Source organism: Apiospora marii, assembly GCF_038362585.1.
Source record: "Apiospora marii strain CBS 49790 chromosome Unknown utg000004l_segment0_segment0, whole genome shotgun sequence".
In the NCBI taxonomy this organism is placed as follows: domain Eukaryota; kingdom Fungi; phylum Ascomycota; class Sordariomycetes; order Amphisphaeriales; family Apiosporaceae; genus Apiospora; species Apiospora marii.
In genome coordinates, this window is record NW_027117375.1 from 2,104,247 (window position 1) to 2,128,975 (window position 24,729).

Here is a 24,729-nt window from a genome sequence, read left to right on the forward strand (position 1 = left end):
GATTACGTTAAATAACCCTTATATTTTTAATAATTTAAGCCGGCTCTCGATACGTTTATTGAAATATTATAAGCTTTAATTAATAATTGCCGTTATTTAGTCTTTTAAATTCTTTTTTTTTTTTTAAATAAATATTATTAAATTAATATAAAATAAATGTATTAATAAATATAACGTATAAAAAGAAGTTAAATATAATTGTTTAAGCTTAATAGCGTCGAAATCAATAATTATAAATAAATTTTACCCTTATTTAATTTTTAATATTAATATTATTTATATTATTATTATATTAGTTAATAATAAAAAGAATATTAATCTCTTTTTTAACTTTATTGTTAAAATAAATATATATATAAAGTTTGGTATTTTTTAATAATTTATATATTTTAGTAATTAGTTTATTAGTTTGGTAAATAATTATAAAGAAAATAACTGGTTATTTATTACGTTAACAAATTTAATTAATTTAATTATTAAGGGTTAATTACTTAATATATTAATTAAATGTAAGGGTGCTTACTTTTTTTTTTTATATTTATTATTATTTTTATCGCGCCGCTATTCTTTATTGTTATTTTAATAGTAGTAATACGCTTTTCTTATAACTATAGGAAAAATTATAGTATAGAAAAAAGGTTATTATAATATATATGGTAAGTTAATTTAAAATAATAAATAAATAACTAATTAAATAGAATAGGTATTATTAATTAGGTATTGTTAAGTAGTTTATTACTATTAACCTTTGATTTATCGGTGTATTTAACGTCCTTTTTAATAAGACTTAAAAATTTTAGTCTTACTTTTTTTCTATGTTTATTAATATATTAGGGAAGTTTAAATTTATTAAATATATATTATAATTATTATAAAAAGTAACCTATTAATACGAGCATTTATATTTTAAACCTTATTAGCGTTAATTTGGAAAAAACTATTATTTTATTAATAGATTTATCTTTAAATTTTACAATATATTTATTTGCCGATAAATTAGTTCCTAGTATATATAGTTAATTAGATATACGTTTAATATATATTAACTACTTTTTTATTAATTTATACATATAGTTAACCTATTAATTTAAAGGCTATATTTTAAACTTTTTATATAGTAATTTCTATTTATTATAAGAGATATATTTAATAAAAGGATAATATAAGTTTTTACGGTTTATTAATTAATAATCGATAAAGTTCAACGATTAATAGATATATATAAAAAATATCGTAAAGAGGAATAAATATAGTTTATTAATATTAGTTTCCTTTTATTTTACGTTTTTATTAATCTTTTTTTATAACTTTAGGTATTTATTATTATTAGGTTTATATTTATTAGTATATCGTACTTATTTTTTAATAATTTATTTTAATATAAAAAAAAGGATGAGTTCGAGGGGGTCGGTTAAAAATTTATTAATAATTAATGCTTAATTAAGTACGTTTATTAGTTTAAATTTAATATTAATTTTAAGGTTTAGTTATACGTTAAGTTGCTTAGTTATTCTTAAGTCGGTTTCATTATTTATTATATCGGTCGGGTTAAATTAAGCTAGTTTTTTATATTTAAGAAGTATTTTAAGAGAATATATAATTAATTTTAATAGTAAAAACTTTAATATTATACGATCGTTCTTTAATAATTCTATAATATTAATATTAATGCGAATATTAATAATATTATATTAAAATTTATCAATCTTTATTAAACTTTATATTATTATTTAATTTAGCTATATTATTAAAATACCTTAAGGATCGATAAATTAAACACATAATTATTGCATGGTTTACTTATTAATGTGTATAATATAGTAAATTTAGCTTATAAGCAGCGCTACAGCCTTTAAGGGGATAATTTTAAAAGAAGTTATCCGGTATCCCCTCGCCAATATAGCTATACATGTACACTTATCTTCCCGTTACTGTGCTGAGGATAAACAGTTGCTGCTTGGCAGTTACCTGGTTTTGTCGAAACGGAGTTTTCTCGCTATGGTTTATGTCATCTCGAGTCATTCGTCATATCGATAATCGGATGGGAATCGGCCTTTGAAGGGTGACGATAAGACGTTGCGCCATCCCAAGGCTAGATTTGCACATTACCTACCAGACTGTAGAAGCTACCTATATACATACTTCCCAGGCCTGCCTACTGTGTACGCATGTAAGTATGTATATTTCAATGCTGCATCTTTTCCCTAAATTATCTAACCAAAACCACATCACATACCCACGAACAACCACGCGTTTACATAACAACCTAAGCAACAGGGCCCCCAAGGTTGGTAGCCTGAGACTAACAGCGGTACATGCATGCTCGCACCTGCACTAGCACCAGCCCGTCGACCACAAACTACAGGTAGCTGCAAGCACACGATACAACCGTTCCCTTTTCAGTTTAGGACCGCCATTGGACAACGGCGCAAAGCTGTTTGGTCAGTCCAGACAGTATTGGCCTGCTGTACACATCACCGTCTCTCTACCAACTGCCTAGCTGTTTACCCACTCACACCAAGCCCCCTGCAACCTCTCTCTCTCGCTCTGTCGCTCGCTCGTCCTAATCAAAGGCGCATCACTTACATCCTTCCACCCTCAAGAGTCACCTCCCCGTGACCCTTTCGCCTGCTTTCTTTTCATCCTTCTTCTTCTCTCGCCTACCTCAATTACCCTCCCACCTCCGAGCCCAGCGCCTCGACTGATTGCTTGCAGTTTTCATTTGGATCTGAATGCGCTTCTGCAGCCATTGAGCCCCCAGTTGATTGCCAGAGATCGCGCCAGTGACACATCAGCCGATCCCCGCCTTTCAGTGCCTCGCTCAGGCATCCCCGGCCTATCGGAAGCCAAACCTGGGTCGCCTGCTACGGTACTTCACCCCAGGTACCTACATCATCTGGCGCCCACGCCCAGCTTCATCAACAACCGTCGTACCGTTCGGGATCCGTACCGTGCTCTGTACTATCATCCACGAGGACTTAGCTTCTCGAGGCAGTGCGCGCATCTCACTTGACTGACTCTTCTATTTCTTTTTCTCTTTCTCCCTTGGAATCCTCGATATCATCATACTCCGCCCGCCTTGCGCAATCGTCGGGATCTCTTTCATCCCACTCATCCATCCTCCCACATCGAACACAATCTGATCGTGCACATGACGATAACCCGAGCCACCGTATCTTCCCCGGATCTCTTATAAGCCTGCGGGCTTCGTCAACCGCCTTTCCTGTCCCTGGTCAATACACTCACAGGAAGCCATGGCGGACCGCAACTCGGCAGGCTCGTCCGCCTCCCGACGGTCAAGGGCGAGCGACCACTCCATTGGCCAGTTTCTCATCGGTGCAGAGATCGGCAAAGGCAGCTTTGCTCAGGTCTATTCTGGCAAGCATCAGGTTGGTCCTCCCTTCACGCCCGCTCCTGTTCTGACTTGGAACCATTACAAGACGCTCTGCTGGAAGGATTCCCGCAGCAGTGGTATAAGTGCGAGCGTTTTCTTCCCATGGAGGTTGTTTTGTTTTGTTTTGTTGCTCTGCCTCCAGCACAGCACCGGCTATGAGTCATGGCGTTCACCCTCCTCGAGAAGAGACCTGCGCTAACAATTATCATCACGACAGACTTCAGGTGCCCTTGTCGCTATCAAATCGGTCGAGCTTGGGCGATTGAACAAGAAGCTCAAGGACAATCTGTATAGCGAAATCCAGATCCTCAAGAAGCTCCGCCACCCTCACATCGTTGCCCTCCATGACTGCATCGAATCTTCGACCCACATCAACCTCATCATGGAATACTGCGAACTGGGCGATTTATCGTTGTTCATCAAGAAGAGGGAGAAACTAGCCACACATCCTGTTACTTGCGAGATGGCTCGCAAGTATCCCAGTGTTCCGAATGCTGGCCTTCACGAAGTTGTCAATCGGCACTTCTTGAAGCAGCTTGCTAGTGCCCTACAATTCCTTCGACAAGGAAACTTTGTGCATCGCGATGTCAAACCCCAAAATCTACTGCTTCTCCCGTCAGTCCAGTACAGGTCGTCAAATAAGGAAGCCCCCAAGATTCTTAGTGCTAGCCACGACTCTCTGATACCGGCAGCAGGCCTCGAGTCTCTGCCGATGCTGAAGCTCGCCGACTTCGGGTTTGCACGTGTCTTACCTTCCACCTCTCTGGCAGAGACGCTGTGTGGCTCACCTCTCTACATGGCGCCGGAAATCCTACGTTACGAGCGCTACGATGCAAAAGCCGACTTATGGTCTGTTGGAACCGTACTGTATGAGATGGTATCTGGCAAACCCCCGTTCAGGGCCAGTAACCATGTTGAATTATTAAGGAAGATTGAGAATGCCGATGATCAAATTAGGTTCCCAAAAGACTGTCAGGTGAGCTCGGATTTGAAGTCGTTGATACGGGCTCTTCTGAAGCGCAACCCTGTCGAGCGGCTGAGCTTCGAAAACTTCTTCAACCACCCTGTTGTGACCGGCTCTATACCCGGGTTGGTAGAAGACGATATACCGAGTGTCCAGAGGCCGTCTCCAAAAGAAGCTCGAGCCATGTCTAAGACTGACGAGCCGCAACCAAGCCCCAGTCGAACCTCGTTCCTTCGTAGACATCGTCTCAGTGAGGCTGATGCGGGGCGGGAAGAAGGCGTTCCTTCGTCGCCTCGCGAGAAACCCCTGAGGTCCTCACCTCTGGCGAGCCCCAGTGAGTTTCCAGGCCACGATGAGCCCACCCGTGGCGCTTCACGGGCGGCGTCTTCACCGCGGGACGATATAGCGCCTGGACTCGGTATTCGAAGACCACAGGCCATTCCTTCCACGTCGGCACCTAGCCGTCCATCGCTTTTAGAGGATCGACGCCGCCGCGGGTTATCCAATGCGTCGCTCAACCGATTTCAACGAGATGAGGAGCCCTCGCCCTCATCTGCATTGAGAGAGTACCCCTACAAAGCAAAAGGCAAGAGTGCTGCTGCTGATGAGCGTGAGAGAGTTGCGCAAGAAATTGCGTTCGAACGAGACTACGTCGTCGTTGAGAAGAGATACGTGGAGGTAAACGCACTGGCCGACCAGCTAGCTGCCCAGGGTGCGCAGGCTGGAAGCTCGTCCCCAAAGGCCGGTCAGATTGTGCGACGAGCAACACAGCAAGGTGTTCCGACTTCGACGACTGGTGCAATCCCAGCAGAACGATCTAAAGCTCTTCAAATTGCCCAGGGGAGCCAGAGACCGGACCACTATCGTCGGGGGTCATATGACAAGAATATGTCTGGAAGTCCCAGTTCTACCACGTCGGTCATCTCGAAAGCGATTCAAGACGCCAGCCTGCGATTGTTTGGCTTCAAGTACCCTGCTCATCTGCTCGGCAAAGGAACATCGCCGCCCCTATACAATCCATTCCCAACGTATCCGACACCAGCCGCGCCCGCCGCACTTCTGACGGATGGGCGCCAAAGCGGTGTTTTGGATGAAGATGTCCGGATTGCCCAAGGCATTGAAGACTATGCGACGAGAAGCGACTGTGTTTGGGGTTTTGCCGAGGTCAAGTTGAAGCAGCTCATGCCTCTCATGCCATCATCAAATCGCACACTGGGCGGCATTCCGGCAGACGAAGTACCCGCGGATGAGGATGACGGACTGACTGTTGAGGCTGAGGTGGCCCTCTCAGAGGAAGCGCTTGTGCTCTACGTCAAGGCGCTGACACTGCTAGCGAGGTGTATGGATATTGCCGGTATCTGGTGGACGCGGAAAGGCAAGGGCGACGGCAACACTCCGACACACCTCACCCGGGACTCGTCCACTGTCCAAACCAGCGCTGTAAGAATAAATTCGGCCGTCCAATGGGTACGCAAGCGCTTCAACGAAACGTTGGAGAAGGCCGACCTGGTGAGGGAGAAACTGATACAAGCTCAACGCAAATTGCCGGAGGACCATCCGAGTCACCCGAACAACCACCATCTTGGATCGGCATCGATGGGGACATCTGGAGCAGACGGAGTTATGTTGACCACTGGCCTGAGTGCCGAGAAGTTGATGTACGACAGGGCACTAGAAATGAGCCGTACAGCCGCCATCAACGAAATCTCCAACGAAGATCTACAGGGCTGCGAGATCTCGTATCTCACTGCAATACGCATGCTCGAAGCAGTCCTCGACAGCGACGAAGGGTTGTCCCCACGAAAGCTTACTGGTAATGCGACGAACTCCAACGCCGATGTCGTTGCTCGCGAGGGCGCATCAGAGATCGATACGGACGACCAAGAAGCGGTCCAAAAGAGTAAGTTCTTGTTTCCAACGAGCCCGTCGACATGGGATACTGACTGTTACTAGTGATACGTATGATCTCTGTCAGGCTATCCTCCCTCCAAAAGAAATTGCAAATCATTGCAAATGCTTCCAAGGCCGAACAGCAGGGCCTTGGAAGGAAGCGAAGCGGCGAAATCATGCCGCGAAGCGTTCCAACATATTGATAATACTCTATAACGACTCACGATGATATGCATAAAGACTGCAACATTATTTTATTCCATGCCCCGCGGCTGCTATATTCACAAATGGCGCAGGATCCCCCCGGACCCTCGCACAGAATCCATCCATTCGGTCTTGTCTTTTCTAAGGGGCTCATACAGTGGCGTTTGGTTGCCTTTATTTCTTTCTAGGTTCAACTTTTGTATTTCCCTTCTTCTCATAGTCGCGGCGTTTTCATATAAGGTCGACTGCAACATGAGTCATGGTCTGGCGTCGTTCAGGGGCCATGCCGCACAACGCAATTGGATCAGGGGAGTCTGTTGTACGTTGGCGCGTTGGTTCAGTATACAGGCCTCGATGGTATATCATTGCGATTGGCGGATCGCGGCATGGCTCGCTTTTGTTTTTATTTATTCACTTCATGTCGCCCAAAGCAAAGGGCAGGCAAGCATGACTGGTGGGCAGACTGTTATTTTGGGAACTTCAGGTCGCCTGCACTCAAAAAACCTACTCAATGTAGGCTAAGTAGAGATGTAGCGCCCGACGCGGCCGTGAAGCGATGGGATGCTCTTCACTAGACCAGTTCGACAATTCAGCCAGCTTCCCCCTTGTCATTTTCCTACAGGACGACCTCGCAATTATACATACACCCTGTATGGAAGGTGGCCTTTGTGCATACACTCATTGATTAGGTTGGTTGGGGGGAGGGTGGATTGGTCAGGGTTCGCGGCATTGGCAGTTATCATTATCACCGTAGATGAGAGACAGAGATTGCTATCTGCTCGGAGTGAGCATGGTTATACCAGCGAATAAAGAAGGATATCAAACTTAAACATTTTCATGGTGCTTGCGTGCGACTGTGCAATGTTTACCATGGCCAGGGATGCTGGCTCTAATATTCCGTCTTCGTACGACACCATCTCTCCTCCATCCACCCATCAATCTGTTTTCATGACTGGTGGTGATGGGGCAAGTGGCTGGCGGCAGAAGAGTCAAATCAGTCCACTTCTCTCGTGGGAGGCGTATACTTGTAGAAGCACGCGGAGAAATTCAGCCATAACAAACATGAAAAACTGGCGTGGCAAGCTGCGCCTCTCGGCCATCGTGAGGCAGGCCAGGGTAGATGGTCATGCCCTATAACTCAGCCAGCCAGGTTCGGGGCCACATGCTTCGTGTTGAGGAAGTCCGAGTATTGCGCTCTTGTCTACACAGTCGACGTGGCGGAGTGGCCAGGGCCAAGAAGTTTATGGCAAACATCGTCCCATGGTATCTATGCGTACCTACCCAATCAGCCATTGACTTCGAGCAACGGGTCTGTCAGTAGGGTGAAACCCGACTTTTTGTTGTTTCTGTTCTTCTAGGCAAGAACCTCTAATCCAGTCTGTGTCTGTTTAAAGCATGGCTACCTTGAGTACTTATCCATGAGCTGATGGTTACACACGCGATCGAGACAAAGGTCACTTCTTCATTTTATTATTCACTGCGCATTCGCATTCAATGCAGATGCTCACAAGTCCCACCAGACAAGAATAAGACGGATTTCTAATAATAGGGCCTGGGATCCACGCCACTATTGTCCTTGCTACGACAAACCAGGGGCAGGGGGGCGCACATTGGACAGAGGCTGGTAGGAGATCTATCATCTGTGTATCTAATGAGTGGCGGCAAAAAGGGTAGATTCCAAGCTTAAAATGTGCCTAGGCAAGTTGGTATTGAGGGAAAAAGGAACAATGCCCGCCCGTCCTATGAGGGACCGACATGGGTAGTATCAGCCGGAGAGTCGCACCGAATTCGTCGCCTGCAGCAAACTGTTGTCATGGTGCATGTGCAGGTGGTTTTTTTTGAGAGAGGGGGAGTTTTAGGTCAGCCCCACGATCCAAGACCCGGGAGGAGAGTTGAGGGGGGGGGCCTGAGGTCGGTGCCTCTTACAGTACGGTACCTATATCGCTCGGCATCACCCGAGCCTTTTTGTTCGTCAGTCCAGTGCAGCTTGGCTCCTGTCCTGATCCGAACGTGCATGGGACCTAAGGCTGTGCAAGCCGGAGACCGTTTTGCGAGCCGCAGCTTGAGGTTGGACAGGCCGCTTCCCTCGCATATGCCACTCAGGTCAGTCAAATCAATCCTGTATGGTACGCAGCTGGTAGCTGACAGAGGGCAGGTAGACGTCATCTGCGACGTAGGACCCCCCGATTAACGAGGGGGGCCCTAGCCAACTTGCCAAGTCCGGTTTGCGACGAGGCTGGGGACCCTGAAAAAAAATGACGCCGGTCTTTCTCCATACCTATGGGTTGCGATGCCTCCACTGAGCAGAGGCGTGCGTGTGCGTGTGCGTGCTGGTTCCCCATGTACGTGTAGTGCCTGCAACATGGCAGCAACAGCAGGTAACGAATGATTGTGCGCCAATTAAAATCCATGGTCACAATGGTATGGTGGGAGTAAATGGTTGGCAGACTGTGCATGCTGTGACTCAACAGCAACAACAACAACAACAACAACGACGACAACGACAACGCCGTGGAGATGGCGGGCTGGAAGATGCCGTCAAGTGAGTGGACTTGAGAGTCCATAATCCACAGTCCAGTGAGTCCACAGCCCACATCGCAGAGCTAGTAGAGTAGCAGCAGCAGCAGTAACAGCAGTAGTACATCCGGGACGGGTTGGTCTTGTGTTTTCGGAAACGTCAAGTACTTTGCCACGGAAGTCGGCAACGTCTGGCCGCGTCAAGAATGAATTGCCCTTTGCAACTAACCTCTTTGCAGACACCCAAGGAAGGTCACTAAGCCATTGGGGGACGTTTCTGATGCAAAAAGCTGGCTGGAATTGACAGGCTGTGTGTGTGTGTGTGCAAGGCAAGCATCCTACCATATGACATACCAGTGGCCCGTTTCAACCTGGACGATTCCATGATGGTTTGGCTCTTGGGCGGTAGGTAGGTAGGTACTCAGTGGCCAGGACTTGTTTCTCAACCCTGTCAAGCCACATGTGCTTCTGGGTTCGGCCTCGGCCCCCGCTGTTATCTCTGCCCTTCCCCAGACAATTTTCCTAGATTTGTGTTCCTGATCAACACTGTCTTCGGCAGCCGACAGTACTAGAGCCGTCGAATCCTGGCTTCAACGCTACATACCCGACTCACGACAGATGGTTTGCAAGCTTGCAGGACTGTGCACACACGGTCTGTCTGTACAGTACGCCAGCAGTAATCATCTTGACTGTGTGCCAAGCAGCCTGAGGAGAAGGAAAGAGAATAAGGGGGCAGAAAGAGAAGAAGCAGAAAAAAGGAACAATGATGAAATAAGCATGTGGCTTTTAAGGTTACGTTCGCATTGTGGAAATGGGAACAGTTTCTCTCCCTCTCACTGGCCTCCCCCCAATTCCAGCTAATAGCTGTACGGAGTAGTGGGAATCAGATCAGACGGCTGAAGTGGACTGGTGCCAGAAAACCACCCAGTTAGCAAAGCCACGTGAGGCGGAAAGGATGTAGTGCGACAGACAGCTTCAAGCGGAAGAGAGAGGGAGGGAGGAAGGGAGGGAGAGAGTCACCACAGATTACTTGTCTTACCCTTTTACCCACCCCCCTGGACCTACCGCCTAGGCCACATTTGATGTATGTAAGTCTCTACCGTTGGGCAAGGCATGAACACAGGGGTGAACTCACGTAATAGCAACATACTTCATTCATACATAGCTGCCGAGTGCGCCAACTCTAACACTCAAATCAACACAGCAAGAACGACGCGAGAGTAGACAGACGGACGGGCAGAGTTTTGGGAACTGCATACACGAGATACCACGAGGGCTTTTGAAACTCTATGACACTCACATAGGTATGGGAGGATTTACCGAGATGAGAATTTGCTTGGCATTCAAAAGGAGGTAGGATTCCTGGAGTGTGATGTGTGCGTTTCTTTGTTTGGATGGCGTTTATTACAGACACTGGAAGTGACTGCAGGCGGGTGAAGTCGACGGACGGGACTCTACCTGACTACCTACCTGCTACGCGTACGTGATCCAGGATACAGTGCGGTAACATTGATACCTATGTAGGTCATCGAACGAACGAATGCCCACCCAATGAACGAGTGATCAACATGGGAAACGTTATGTATGTGCGAGTAATCCAATGCCTCTCTACCGTACATACATACCTACCTCCTACTAGCACGTCTTGTCTGGCTGGTGCATACTCTACTCCTTACCCCCCGTACATTAGGTAGCAATTTGGAAGGTGGCTGCTAGCCTGAATCGAGGCGCCTGGGCTTCTGGGGCTTCTGGCCTTGGGTCCCGGGATTGACATGTACAGTACCACCTTCACCTCCATCGATCAAATCATTGTGCATCCAAACCCCCCGCCGCCCTCTTGTTTTCTTGACTCCAGACTCTTGCTCGCACTCTCTCAAGCAAGGCAAAGGCCCAGCCCTGTGCCTAACCTGAGTCGCAACCCCAATTGCTACCGTCAAAGTAGGTACATACTACCTCCTTCATTGCATTGCATCCTGACCCGGACCTGAACCTGATCAGATCAGACCCGAGCCTGACAGCCGGTGGGAGAAAGAAAGAGAAAGGGCAAAAGCAGAAGAAGAAAAAGAAGAGAGAGAGAGAGAGAGAGCGCGAGAGCGCCTGCTTCCTGCCTGCCTGCCTGCCCTGTCTTGTCTTGTCTTGTCTTGGTCTTGAAGCAACCAACACTGCCTGCCCACTGTCAAGTCAAGTTAATCCAGTCTCGTCGCACCTCGCTCAATCCCACTCCCACACCACACACCCTGCCTTCCATATGTACCACACAGCCCGTTCGACAGCATAGATAGACGGGCCCTGTTGTTCTCGCGTCACCTCTCCAATCCATTCGGTCCAAAAATAGCGACACTGCTTCCATCATCCTCGACTGTCCGTCTCACTCATTCCTTTCGCCTGACGAACTTCACTACTCACGCACGTACCTGAACGCTCAGAACCATACCCCCGTCGGATCGTCGCCCGAGGGGTTCTCTTCCCAGACCTACCGTCGAATCCCCTCCTTGCTCCGAATGCACAGCACCGGGCCTCGTCGCAATCCAGTAGCAAAGACAGCAAGCAACCTCGCCAACAGCGCCACCAACACAGACCGGTCGCATTTCGCCTCGTCGCATTGCAGTCTCACCAACATCCACCCAATACGGCTGCCACCTTCTCTGCGGCCACCACGGCGGCAGCGACTACTCGACTATCCAACCAAGCCACTCAGCATACACGTGCCGACCGCCCTGGGGCTCCAACATCCAAATCGCATATACCCGACATTGTTTGTCTGTTGTAGATTGGCGATCCAAAGGTCTGCTTCTCATCTCGCCTGCATCGCGCTTACTTGCGCGTCACTGTCGACGAAATGACGTCTGCAGCAGCATCCCCGTCTAAACCACTGCCCCAACAGCTCCAACACCAGGTCCAGCCGTCCGCTTCTACAAACACTGCGTCGCCGCCCAGCAAGCGAGACTTGAAGTCGTGGTGGAAAAGGTTCCAGCTTCAGTCAAGACACCAAGAGAGCCAAGGTAAGGCAAACTTGAACACTCTTCCTCGCACCCGCCCAGTTTCGCTAGGCATCAGTCGCATCGATGCGATTGCTGCTGGATTAATCTGGTTTGGGTCCTCTGCATTGCTCCGCCCGTTCAACCTCATGTTTGCTTGCTTGCTTGGGCAAATATCGCAATGCAAGCAGGCAAGCTTCTGGACCGGTACTGGACCATATTGGGGCCTAACCCGGCCCATTCTACCCACGCCTCCCAGCTGCGATGACGCTGGGCTATGGTGCTAACTATGCATTTTCTACAGAGGCCCGACAGCAAGGCATCTTTGGTGTGCCATTGCGACAAAGCATCACCTACGCCAATGTTGCTATATCGCTTGTCGACGACAACGGTCAGAGCTATATCTATGGTTATGTGCCCATAGTGGTGGCCAAATGCGGCGTGTTTCTGAAAGAAAAAGGTAAGCTACCACACAACTTTGGATCACTCAGCCAAAGAGAGAGAGAACACACAGGCTTACAACCAGTATGCAACAGCCACTGGCATCGAAGGTATTTTCCGGCTCAGCGGCTCAGAGAAACGCATCAAGGAGTTGAAGGTGGCATTTGACTCGCCTGACCGATATGGCAAAGGCCTCGTATGGGATGGTTATACGGTACACGATGCTGCCAACGTTCTTCGCCGCTACCTGAACGACCTGCCGGAGCCTGTCGTGCCGCTTGATCTGTACGAGAAGTTCCGCGATCCTTTGCGAGGGCATACCAAGCAGGCTGTAGGTGACATTGAAGGCAGCCAATTGGTCGACAATTTCGATGAAACGGAAGCCATCAAGCAGTACCAGGACCTCATCAAGGCATTGCCGCCCCTCAACCGACAGCTGCTCTTATACATCCTCGATCTGTTAGCCGTTTTCGCCGCTAAGGCCGACGAGAATCGCATGACTGCTCAGAATCTAGCAGCTATCTTTCAGCCCGGCATGCTGTCGCACCCAAACCATGCCATGGCTCCCGAAGAGTACCGCCTCAACCAATGCGTTATCATCTTTCTTATTGAGAATCAGGACCATTTCTTGATCGGCATGCCCGGGACTGCCGCGGACGAGAAAACGAAGCAAGTGATTGAGAAATACATACCGGCCCCCCCTGTTGTCGTCTCTCCCTCGACACCTGCACCCAAGCGATCTGCCTCAGGAGTTTATAGATCTTCCTCTAATGCTAGTGCGGCAGCTGACAGTGTCAGCCGAGACGGGAAAATCCGCCGGAATCGCTCGACATCGTCCAGGCACTCCCGCCATTCCAACGGCGCTTCCACGCCTGGAAGCCCTGGTTTGGCCACGACTCCCGCTGGCAGTCTTGGGAGAAGCAACACCGTCCCCTCCAAGAAATCGCCGCACATATCGTCTGGCCGTTTCCAGCGTCAAGGTCAAGAATCGCCGTCAGTTGCCGTTGACCCGGCTTCTCCCAGTCCCGCTGGTCACCCACCAACCGTGAAAGAAGAAGTCGCCAGCCCATCAGAAAGGAACCGGACCAATGCTGGCGCCACACTCATGCCCGCTGCCCATATCGCTGGGCGGAGCCAGGATAGACTTCTTGAGTTACCGGTGGAGACCCCGAGCCGCGAGAAGAACTTGCCGACTTTGTTCCAGCGCTCGCCTGGAGCCGACCCGGAGAAGCGGCAGCCAAACAAGCTCCGGAAAAAGCGAATGCCCGGTAGTACTAACCCTAGTGCGCAAAGTTCTACAGCATCGCTGCCTCATTCAGGTGGCGCCGTTTCGCCTGCTTACGAATCAGCGAACCCCATGGAGCAGGCCAACCCCTTGGAGAAAGCGCCTCGTCCGGAAACCAGTCCGACCGAGAACGGTGCTTCCACTGAAACCCCGTCAGAGCCTACGCCGAGGGCCTCTCAAGTACCCGCGACTAATACACTGGATACGGCTCCCGTCCAACAGGAACCAACCAAGACCTTGAAGCCAAAGAGCTCGCCGCCAGGTTCCTTGCACTCATCATATAACGATGGCTCTGATTTGGACCATGCGTATGACAGTCTCCCTGCGCCGACGGCTGAACAAGCCGAACAAGAGAGAAAGCGACGCTGGCGCTTTTCGAGGAAGAAAGAAGAATTAGCGAATGCAGCAACGGCCCAAACCCAAAACCTTGGGGTCAATAGCCATGCCGAAACGAGCACGTCCACCATCGGAAGTGGTGGTCACGGACACCGTCCTAGGAAGAGCTGGACCGGCGAATCATCCGACATTGCTGCCACGTTGGCAGAGAGCGAAGCTGGAAGTCGAGATGCGAGGGATGAAGCACGAGGTCCTTTGGGTTGGATAAAGACCAAGTATCGTGAAGCCAAGGAGAATCACGACCATAAGAGGACCAAGTCACCTCCTGGTGATTTTAGTCATGGCCCCCTCCCTATCCGCAACAAGAGTGTCGACCTCAGGAGAGAGGAGGAGGAAAGGCGCGGCCCGAGTGCTGTGGAAGAGGCGATGCAGAAGTCTGTTCAACCACAAAACGTACCCCTTCCTACTTCTCCGCCGCCTGTACACACAACGCATGAAGAAAGGGCTAGGCAATCGTAGGAATATGCTGCTCTTGCGCGATTTTGGCTTCAGCTCCATCGTTTACTCGAGCCCAGAGGCATTGCGGCTTAAGTCGGTGGTTGTTGGGTCAGATTGGGTCGGTCACATTTGTTCTGGTTCAGCGAGTACGGAGTGGGTTTCACTTGGGAGTTCTTCGTTGGTGGATGATTCGAGCGGTGTGGAGGTTTTCTAATCTATTTTGGTTTTCTTGGACCGCCTCCCCGTTGGTTGTCGTTCGGTCAGTCAGATGTGCTGTCTTGTTCAAAGGCACAGGAGTTGCAGGGCGGAACAAGAAGTCGGGTGGAATGTATGGCTGCCCTATTGCCCTCTATGGATACCCCCCAGGACCCCATTTTGACGTGCATGATTGAGAAAAAGAGGAGAGAGATTTGCACTCTATACATACAAAACACAGACTAATAATGTCAAAAGAGTCGGCAACAAGCCGCCCATTTCCCGTTTATACCACTACGTCGTCGGGTTGATGGTCGCGGTGCCGTCCAATCGAAAAAAGAGACTTAGGAATCGCCCATGTCATATATAATACGAAGGTTTTATCTAGAAATCAACCACCTCTAATCCACAAGGTACCTTGTCATGAATGTACTGTCAAGGTTATAACTCAGGGCCAACAAGCCTGTGTTGTTGCTCCTAAAAACCTTGCCTTGTAGACGCTCATTATGTTGTGTAAGTCAAGTATGGAAACGATGGGGCACTACATCTTCTACTCCCTGAGAGGTGTTCCAGACGCAGATGACGGAAGGAGTAGCTATAGATAAGTCTGATAGATACTAGACTTGACTTCTGTGTACGTCGGCATGCTGCAGACTACTTACTTACCTGCTTTCTGGAAGGATCAAGGGGCTGGACCTACATGGTGAAATATTCTTTAACGATTAGTCGTGCCAGTTAACACCAAATCTTCCTCCTCGGCTTCTTCGCGGGCCTTCTTACGAGGTGGCTGACGGCCCTCGAGTGTCGGCTTGATCGATCAATCGTATAGCGGGAAAGGGGCGGTGCTCCAGGCTTTGAACAGGTGGTTAGGATGGACTTCTTGAGGACGCTAGAAGAAAGAAAGGAATCGGACTAGGTTAGACGCTGCGGTCAAGTTAGCTGTGGGGGTCTTGGTGATGGTTGTTGTGGTCGTCTGGAGGGTTGAGAAGATGTCTAATCCTCAAGATTCGTGGTGAAAGTCAGGCATCCACTGGATGCGGTTGCGGCGCAGGCGATGATTTCGAAGCGACCACCGTGGAGTGAATCGCTTCTTTGTGCATTTACTATACTGGACAGCGCTGTGTGCCAGATGTAGCCAAAACATTGGGGATCCCCAAGCCCGTCGTGCGTATTCCCCCCCCCCCCAAAAAAAAAAAAAAAAAAAAAAAAGCCCTCCGAGTTTGCTTCTTCTCGCTGTGCGTCTCGATGGACGCGCTGGTATATACCGCTCTTAAGTATATGGCCTCGACCCCTGTGCCTTTTCCGGTTTGGCGGTCCCGTGAGTCATAATCAAAACAAAGCTTTTGTCAGAAAAAAAAAAATGCATAAAATCAAATCCCGTTGCTTGCACACTGGAAAACACTCCCCACAGTGCCTGCCTCGAATTCTTCGATGATGCCCTCAACACTGGCATAGGTTCCAGCTGTAAGGAAGAAGAGGCCGGTGAGGACAATAATCTAAAATGTGTTAGTGGCTGTATTACTTAACCACGAAGCGATGGGGGGGGGGGTGCAGCGCCGGAGAAGGCAGTGAGAGAAGTTTTCCACTGTATTGGCCTCATGGCGTCTTGCAATATACTCACGATATTGAGGATTCCTTCGAACCAACCACGGAACGACCTATCTCCGAGGAGGGCTACAGAGCCATCTGCCTTCCGCATGCGAAAGTACGCAATTCCCCAAAAGATGAACCCGAAGAATGAATCAAAAAGCGAAGACATGAGTGATAGTAGTGACGAGAAGAAGGGGATGACATTTGCGATAATGAACGCGAGGACCCAGGTGGCCACTTATCCTGAAGTTAGTAACTTGTATTCGGCCATATGCTCCGGATGCACTTACAAAGAATGCCTGACCAAGAAGCCCAGCCGATAAGCGTATGGTCGTTCTTGTGGCGCGAGCCCTGGAAGAGGCGGAAGAAGATGAAACGAGCCGAGACCGAGGCATACAAGACGCCCAGAAAGATCAGGGTTGGGATCATGAATGAGAACGACACCTTTTTGTACAGATCTTCCAGGGATCCAAATGCTGGGGACGTCATGTACTGGTTGCCGACATAGGCATAAGTGACGGCTCCTACGATGCTAAAGACGAGGATCTCCGCAATGGTGCAAGCCCAGAGAGCCTTGGGAAAATCTCTGGGCTCCTTCATCTCGGCAATGAAACTGGGGAGTGTAATCTGGCCGATGAAGGTGTAACTAATGTTCAGGAAGGCGTTGAGCCCCGAGACAAAAGTCGTGCCTGCAATGGGAATCGCGGTGACAATCGGACTGCCAAAAGGAAGGGCGGCCCCGGCAGGACTGGTCTCCGGGGACTCGTGGAAATTGGCCGGGTTCGTTTGGATCGCGGCAAACACGGTGGCCAGGATGACGGAGATGAAGGTAAAGAAGGCCGAAGCTGTGCCAAGCTTGGAGAGCATCTCGAAGGTTCGCGGCAGCGAGCACACCCAGGAGATGAGGGCAACAATGATGCCAAACGCGACGGTTTGGCAATGAACACTCGACTCCGGGCCCACCATGGTGTTCAGGTACTTGGCACCGATGAGAATGTGTAGCCCCTTTCGAACCGTCAGCGCATGTGTCTCACACATCCGAGAGGAAGGCCTACCTGGATGAAGGTGTTGTTCAGGATGAACATGATGGCCGTGGCCCACCATGCCCACTTTTTCCCCCAGAACAGCATTTGGCCAATGTCACAGACATCGCGCACCTCGGGATGCCTCAAGCAGAACTCCCACAGGACAATCGAGCTATACCGGTCAGTCAGTCGGCCTCGATTCTGTGCACACACGCTCAGAGGGACACTTACGTATACAGCACAATCAAGGCCTGGACGACGGTCAAAATGAGACTAGCGAGGGGTGGTGTTGGTGTCAGTCAAGGCTACCTGCCAAGAGATGGCCAAAAAGCCAAGAAAGCTTACCCAGGAACGAGGCCGAGGATGCTGTACGACCACGGAAAACTCATAATGGCCTAAAAACCAGGGTTAGCCATGATGCACTCGGTCGTGCCGCAGTCGCCGGATGCAAAAGCGGCCTCGAGAGTCTCATAGGGACCAATGTGTACTCACCAGGCATATGTACTCGGAGAACAACAATGCGGCAGTCTGCGTTCCATTCACAACCATGTTAGCGCTGTGCCATGGCTTGGCTGCCGTCTCGGCATCGACAGCCAAGAAAGCTTGGATTGGACGAACCTTTTGCCAGCTGCAGGTACGGTATTGGATGGCCGAATTCTCCTCGCTTTCGATCTGCTTCATCAGGATGTCCTTACTATCGATTTCGCTGTCCGACGTGTTGACATTGGCGTTCAGAGGCGCCACCACGGGCGCAATACGGGGCCCGATCTTGACGGTCGGACCGCCAAACCAGGCTGCCCATCCCGTGGGCTTCGTCTCCCGGCTCGTGGCTTCGGCATCGTAGCCGTCGACTCTGCGCTCGTCCACTGCCTCCTTGGACGAATTGGCCATCATGGCGAATTGAGTTTACGAAGGCGCCTTGGGGCAGCTAGGTAGAGATGCAATTGGGGATGCCACAGGGTAAAGGCTGAGTCGGGCGGGCGGGCGTGTGGCCGGAACAAGGCAGTTCGGATTTCGAGCTATAAGTAGACCACAAGGTTGCGCATCTGGATGTTGGGAATGCCACGGAGAATCGATACAGTAGGTATAGTGGTGTATCCGGCCAGGAGGTAAGTCAAGAGAGAGAGGTGAGGATGGGGCTTTTAGTATCTGGGGAGGGGGCCTCTTTCCATCAAATTGATCTATCTCATGTTGACACAAGCCAGTCTCTGCCAGTGACTGACTACATACATACCTACACCTTGGCAGGGCAGGGAATAAAGTACAGACTACCACCCACCGAGTGCGTAGATCGAGGAAATCCTTTCGTACAAGGTTTATCAAGAGGTGGCACCGTGGCAGAGGATACAGAGGAGAGAGGGCGGATGAAATGACGTGCTGGCCTAAGGTTAGCAGTCCTGGAGGTACACAGAGTGGAGGCCTGGCATGGCCCAATCATGGCAACGGTGTGGCCCTCTGAAGCAGCACAGAGCACAGTCGTTGGTCGAAGAGGCCGAGTGGCGCCCGCATTCTCCCGCAAAACACAGCGCTCGAGTCCTGCTCGAGTAGGTACTAGAAATCCGTGCGTGGGGAGGGATCCTCTGGTGGATGGGCTTAGTGCGACCAGGATCAATCGATTGATGGCAGTACCTACAGTACTGAGTACCGGCAACACCAGGCCATCGAATGCACATACTAAAATATTTGCCCATGTCGGAAATCCTGAATTCCCATCTTTCAAGACGGGAGGCCCCACTGTTCAAAAAGATTGATCTATCCATTCTGCAAACTGAAATCGACAGATTTGTAACCACCTACATAAAAAGTGTGCCTCAAGTTACGCAGAGATGGAGGGAACCCAATGATCGAATGACGGGGCGGACAAGCCGAAGAAGCTTCTTTCATGTCTGCACGCCAAGGATCAGCAGAAATAGGATGTGAGGCTAAGCTGGAGGCCTTGGCGGGAGTGCAAGCCTCCTGCCTCCTGCACCTGCTCGCGCAGTGTTACGTTGTATGCCCTACCTACCCTACCACTCACTCCAGGTACATCGAAAGGACCATTGTGATTGCCTCCCTTCAATGCTGAATTACCCGAGACGTCTCTCGAATCCTACACGTGCAGATTTTACTTAGAAAACCTAGATAGCAGCAGCCCAGGCTCTCTCTCTATGCCTGCTACTACGTCACCACTCGACACCCCCGTTGCCCTGGCTAAGAAAGTACGGGTTGCTACCAAGAAGACTAATATCCATCGACCGGATCCAATGCCCACCCTGTTCGGCCGTTTGCCGGCTCTCGAGTCTCGGGGCGCGAATTGCGTGATCCGTTTGGAAGGGTTGGGGCCTAGGATGACCTTGCGTGTCTATGCTTGCATGCGTAGATGGGTCGCCGGCGACCGAGGCTCACCTTTTTCGCTCGCAAGGTATGTATGTAGGTAAGCAGTCAGCGTCTGATAACGATAATGCCATACATATCCTTTCTGGCTATTCCCACAATCCTCCATCCCTCGTTGCTCGGCCAAGTTCTTCTATACCAATAGTCACCTGTAGATTCAATCTTGCGAGTCATATCCTCTGAGCGCGGCTCGTCATGATATGATATCAATTTCACCGAGTGTAAGCAAACGTATCACGGACACGTTTCTCCGTGCACTAGTATCTTGTCGTAGCTCTCGCAGACCCTTCATGCAAATTCAGTTCGCCAAGGATAAATAGCGGTCAATTTCCAATCACACGGGTCTACCGTAGATGTGAGTACTTAGCTATAGATAGAGAGGTATTTAATTTAAGGCTCTCTCACGAACGATGTTAATCACCTCGCTATTTCAAGAGTGTTAAGCACTTAACAGTGTTTCCAACTTGCAACAGGATAAGAATTGTTTCAAAGATTTCCCGAAGATGCAGGGCAGGTTTCGGTCCTATGGTCCTATAGCTATGTGTGCAGAGGACTATCCCTTTGACCGCCCAGGACGGCTTGTGATAAGAACCTAGAAACTTAGATGCCCAAATCTACTCACGTACATGGTATTCTGCGCCACCAAAACCAGTGTAAACTCTCGTTATCCGATTATCCGGATATCTGATTAATACAGACGAGGATGAGTAATTGTTTAGACTTATCAGATGAATTCGAAACTCCTGTATACTTGAATGCCAAGAACAGACTGGTGCTCTGTATACATACATATATACCGATGATTCCCAGATTGTGGTGAACTGCGACGAGCTGCCTAATCGAGGCGGTTCGGCAGGCTTCAAAGCCAGGTCAGATAAGCTGTCACGAGCTGCCTGCCGAACGAACGGAGGTGACAAGATTGGGCGGGCCGTCGAGTCTTCTTTTGTGCAAAATGGCGCGGCCAGAATGGATAGGTATGCAGTCCAGCACATTTCTTGGTGTACCAAGCATTCGGATATCGAATCGTTCGGGAGCACACCATGTACTTCAAATGCTACACCTACCTTTAATTACATAACGATAATACAGCGCCACAGCTGAGATCCCACACATGAATGAGATGGTAGGAACGGATATGAATAATATACATCCGGAAGAGGAGAACGCTGTCGGCACGTACTACCTCGGGCCAATTAATTGTTTGGGAAGAAGCCGGTTGCTGTCACGGGGAGTAGCAAGCATGGGGAAAGGCTCATTGATGGATTCATCAAGATGGATGGGCTAAACCCCACACCCCGTTGCCCCGTTGCCCCATCGCCCTTTTGCCATTGGGGAAGGTCCCCCTGCTCCCCTCTCTGGGCAGCTCAACTACCTGTAATACCCACGGCCCGCAGTTGCGTGATCGGCTTCCTGCTTACGGGTGGATGTGGCTGGCTGAGTGGCGGGGGAAGACGAGCAAAAAAAAAAAAAAACCAGGCAGGTTCAAAGAAGAAGAAGAAGATTTTGGTCTGATGATGATGGCGCATGTATGGGGAAGGGGGGTTTTTTTTTTCGCGGAAGGATTGTGCGTATAGGACTGGAAAAGCGCGATTGTTTGTGAGACATTGGTGTCAAGTTGCGATGCGATGGGAGAGGGTGCTAGCGTTGGCGGGTTTTAGCTGACCCCCATGTCACTTTAGCTCATCGCATGTCAAATACGCACGAGCTACCCGCTAAGCTAGTAGTGACAGGCGTTGAGCTTACCACCTATGCTGAGCATATGCTGAAAATATGCCCTGGAGAGAGCCCTGGAGAGAGCCCTGGAGAGAGCCCTGGAGAGCCCTGGAGAGCCCTGGAGAGCCTTAGAGAGCCCTGGAAAAGGGTATATACTTAGCATATACTTAGCATATGTTGAGCATAGGTGACCGGTTAGGGTTAGAGTGGTTAGGGTTAGTGGTTAGGGTTAGGATAGGGTTAGAATAGGGTCAGGGTTGGTTAGGTATCGGGTTCTGGTATATAGACTTGTATTTCGGGTGCTATATGACTTCGTATCTCTCTGTATACCTATATATGTTAAGTATAGGTAGGAAGCTCAACGCCTGTCACTACTGGCTTGGCGGGTGGCTCGTGCGTATTTGATATGCGATGAGCTAAAGTGACATGGGGGTTAGCTGATAGCTCCTAGCGTTGGTGTTGGTGTTGGAGGGGAGCGGCTGTTCGCCATTAAATGCTATCCAGCAAGCAGTCTTACTCATTGGTCGCTCTGATCCGGACAACCCGCCGCCACTATAGTTGCCAGTGTTTAATCTTGGCCGTCGCAGTCCCAGGAACGAATCGAATAAAACCCTCTTCGGCGGCTCTCCCACTGCTCACTTGTCGCTTACTGACACACCGGTTGATGCTGTTTGCTGCCCGCTTCTTGTAGCGAATACATCCCTGTTCTGGCTCGGTCGCTTCATCCTAACATGTTCGGGAAATCTTCGTGTACGTACCTTCTCCCATCTGAACGGCGGCGGCGGCGGCGATGTTCCTGGATATATAGGGAAACTGACCTTGGGGAGTATAGCCAGCGCGGTGGAAGAGAAAGCCGAGCACCGAAGCGAGGCACCCACCCACAACACGTATCATCCCGGTAGTGATGGTGCTCTTCCGTATAACGACGATGCGAGCGTGGTGTGCCCTGCGCATACCACGCAAGGGAAGATCGTGGCCCGCATCGACTTCCGCCTCATGCCCTTTCTGATCATTCTTTACCTTTTGGCGTTCTTGGATCGTGTCAACATTGCCAATGCCCGCTCCTTTCACCTGAGCGAAGATCTGGGCCTCTCGACGGTTCAGTATAGCACAGCGTAGGTAGACGGAGGGCGAATGGACCGGCCCCCTCCCAAGCGACCACGTTCTGATGCTCAGACAGTTTGACCATGTTTTTTGTACCATATGTGTTCTTTGAGATACCCAGCAATATCTTGTTGAAGAAGTTCACGCCCAGGATTTGATAAGTGCCCCAAATCCCGCTTGGAGAAATTCCCGGCTAACCCACCGTGTACGCTATCAGGCTGTGTTATAGGGTTCGGATGTATGTCAATCTTTCAGGGTCTGGTGCAGAACTATGCCGGCCTGCTCGCGACGAGGTATGCAGAGGCCCCCCGGCTGTGGCCCAGAACGAGACTGAGACTAACGGCTTGCAGATTCTTCCTTGGTCTCTTCGAAACGGGAATGTTCCCTGGCTGTTTCTACCTCCTGAGTGAGTCGTCATATGCTTGCCCCTTGCTCGGGTGCCAGATAGCATGCTGGCCAAGTATAATGCTAAGACTGGCAACCAGGCATGTGGTATCGACGTGACGAGGCGCAGAAACGATACAGTTTGTTCTTCTCGTCCACCAGTCTGGCAGGAGCCTTCGGCGGTCTGCTCGCATCTGCCATTGGTAAAAGTCAGTAGCACCCTACGGAAAGTCTTGATTCAGGGGTGGGTGGCCCTCGCTGACTGACGTTTGCTGGGTGCAGTGGACGGTATACGCGGCTACCACGGCTGGCGCTGGATCTTCATCCTTGAAGGCACCCTCACTGCCCTGGTTGGACTCATCTTCTTATTCACATTCCCATCCTTGTACGCTGCTCCTGTCGCCCATTCCTTTGGTCCCAAAACTGACATGTTCCTCAGCCCGGAACAAGCCATGTGGCTCCAACAAGATGAACGCGAATACGTCAAGGCGCGCTTACGGGCCGATCAAGGGCACAACGCCGCGGAAAGAAAAATCAGCTTGCGTGACGTTGGGACTGTCCTGAAGGACTACCGAGTTATCCTCGGCGGTCTCATGTATTTTGGGCTAATCGTCCCGGTAAGCCTGAAGCCACCGAGACGTTGCTTTAGGAGATGAAGCTAACTCCCCGTGCAAGGCATACGGCTACGCTTTCTTTGCGCCCACCATCATTGCCACGTAGGTGCCTCTCGAGCTCACTGCTCCGCACTGGTGTGTGTCCCGTAGTCGCTGACCGTTTGCAGTTACCAATACAACGCCATCCAGACACAGCTGCGATCAGTCCCGCCGTGGGCAGCCTCGTTTGTCTTCTCCTTGGTGATTGCCGCGATTTCCGACCGCTTCAAACACCGCTACCTCTTCACTCTGATTCCGATGCTCATATCCTTTGCGGGCTTCGGAATCCTGCTCAATGTTCATGACAGTCTGGACTTGCAGTACGGCGCGCTATTCCTGGTCGTCATGGGCATCTATGGTTCCATGCCCATCACTGTCTGCTGGTTCAATATGTGAGTAATACTTATGACGATTGGGCGGACCCCTTTTTCCTTGCACTTGCTGAGCTGATGTGGGTGATGCAGGAACTTGGCTGGGCATCACCGGCGATCCATTGGCACCGCCTGGCAGATTGGATTTGGCAACATCGGTGGCATTATTGCGACATACGCGTTCGACGACCCACCGTACTTCAAGAAGGGATATTCGATCGGGGTTGCTTTCACCGCACTAAGTGCCGCGTCTTGCGCCGCGTATCTGGCTGCCATCATGGTCGAGAACAAAGGGCGAGCAAAAGCGGTCAGGAACGTCGGTCTATCGGAGTACGAAAAGGGCGAACTCGGGGATCTGAATCCAGAATTCAGATATATGTACTAGCCCACTTACTGTACGGGGTCGCTTGGGGCCATGAGGGTCCAGGGCCAACTAACTGGATACACAGATTTTCTGGAAATACATAGGCAGGCGTACATCAGTAGCACTTGCCTCCTAGCCAGCCTCTGTCTGGTGACGTCAGCTTCGGGAAAGCCGAAGAGGCCCGTAGACTAACAAGCCTGGCATTGTTCAATGCGAACCAGAGTACATCCTCCTCCAATCCCACATTCCGTCCCATCAAATCAGTGTGACTCGATGCCGAGGGCGGCTACTTGAACATACGCGATCCGACAGAACCTGCGATCCGGAACCGAGGGCTCCGGCATCGAAATTCTCCCTGCTTCAATTCCCCGCATCGTGACAAGCCGTCGGCAGGCCATGCCCGAGGATCCCCACAGCCATTGCGGCCAAGAAGATCGAGCGGTGGTTATT

The 24,729-nt window shown here is 50.0% G+C and overlaps 4 protein-coding genes across 4 annotated transcripts; 3 read left to right on the plus strand and 1 right to left on the minus strand.

The window, feature by feature from the left end:
- Window positions 1–3,254: 3,254 nt before the first annotated feature.
- Window positions 3,255–6,451, plus strand: PG985_006605 (uncharacterized protein; the record flags this gene model as incomplete). The annotated part of the gene is made up of 3 exons (XM_066826374.1): window positions 3,255–3,477; window positions 3,619–6,258; window positions 6,312–6,451. 3 exons carry the CDS (start codon window positions 3,255–3,257, stop codon window positions 6,449–6,451), a joined length of 3,003 nt encoding a protein of 1,000 aa, XP_066685981.1.
- A 5,357-nt stretch (window positions 6,452–11,808) lies between these two features.
- Window positions 11,809–14,528, plus strand: PG985_006606 (uncharacterized protein; the record flags this gene model as incomplete). Its single annotated transcript, XM_066826375.1, has 3 exons — window positions 11,809–12,154; window positions 12,207–12,407; window positions 12,484–14,528. 3 exons carry the CDS (start codon window positions 11,809–11,811, stop codon window positions 14,526–14,528), a joined length of 2,592 nt encoding a protein of 863 aa, XP_066685982.1.
- Window positions 14,529–16,072: 1,544 nt separating this feature from the next.
- Window positions 16,073–18,211, minus strand: PG985_006607 (uncharacterized protein; the record flags this gene model as incomplete). The annotated part of the gene is made up of 7 exons (XM_066826376.1): window positions 16,073–16,198; window positions 16,324–16,529; window positions 16,583–17,297; window positions 17,348–17,489; window positions 17,549–17,590; window positions 17,663–17,712; window positions 17,810–18,211. The coding sequence occupies 7 exons, from the start codon at window positions 18,209–18,211 to the stop codon at window positions 16,073–16,075; spliced, it is 1,683 nt and encodes a 560-aa protein (XP_066685983.1).
- A 3,923-nt stretch (window positions 18,212–22,134) lies between these two features.
- Window positions 22,135–24,300, plus strand: PG985_006608 (uncharacterized protein; the record flags this gene model as incomplete). Its single annotated transcript, XM_066826377.1, has 8 exons — window positions 22,135–22,153; window positions 22,236–22,518; window positions 22,858–22,913; window positions 22,993–23,100; window positions 23,174–23,508; window positions 23,567–23,607; window positions 23,673–23,936; window positions 24,009–24,300. The coding sequence occupies 8 exons, from the start codon at window positions 22,135–22,137 to the stop codon at window positions 24,298–24,300; spliced, it is 1,398 nt and encodes a 465-aa protein (XP_066685984.1).
- Window positions 24,301–24,729: the final 429 nt, after the last annotated feature.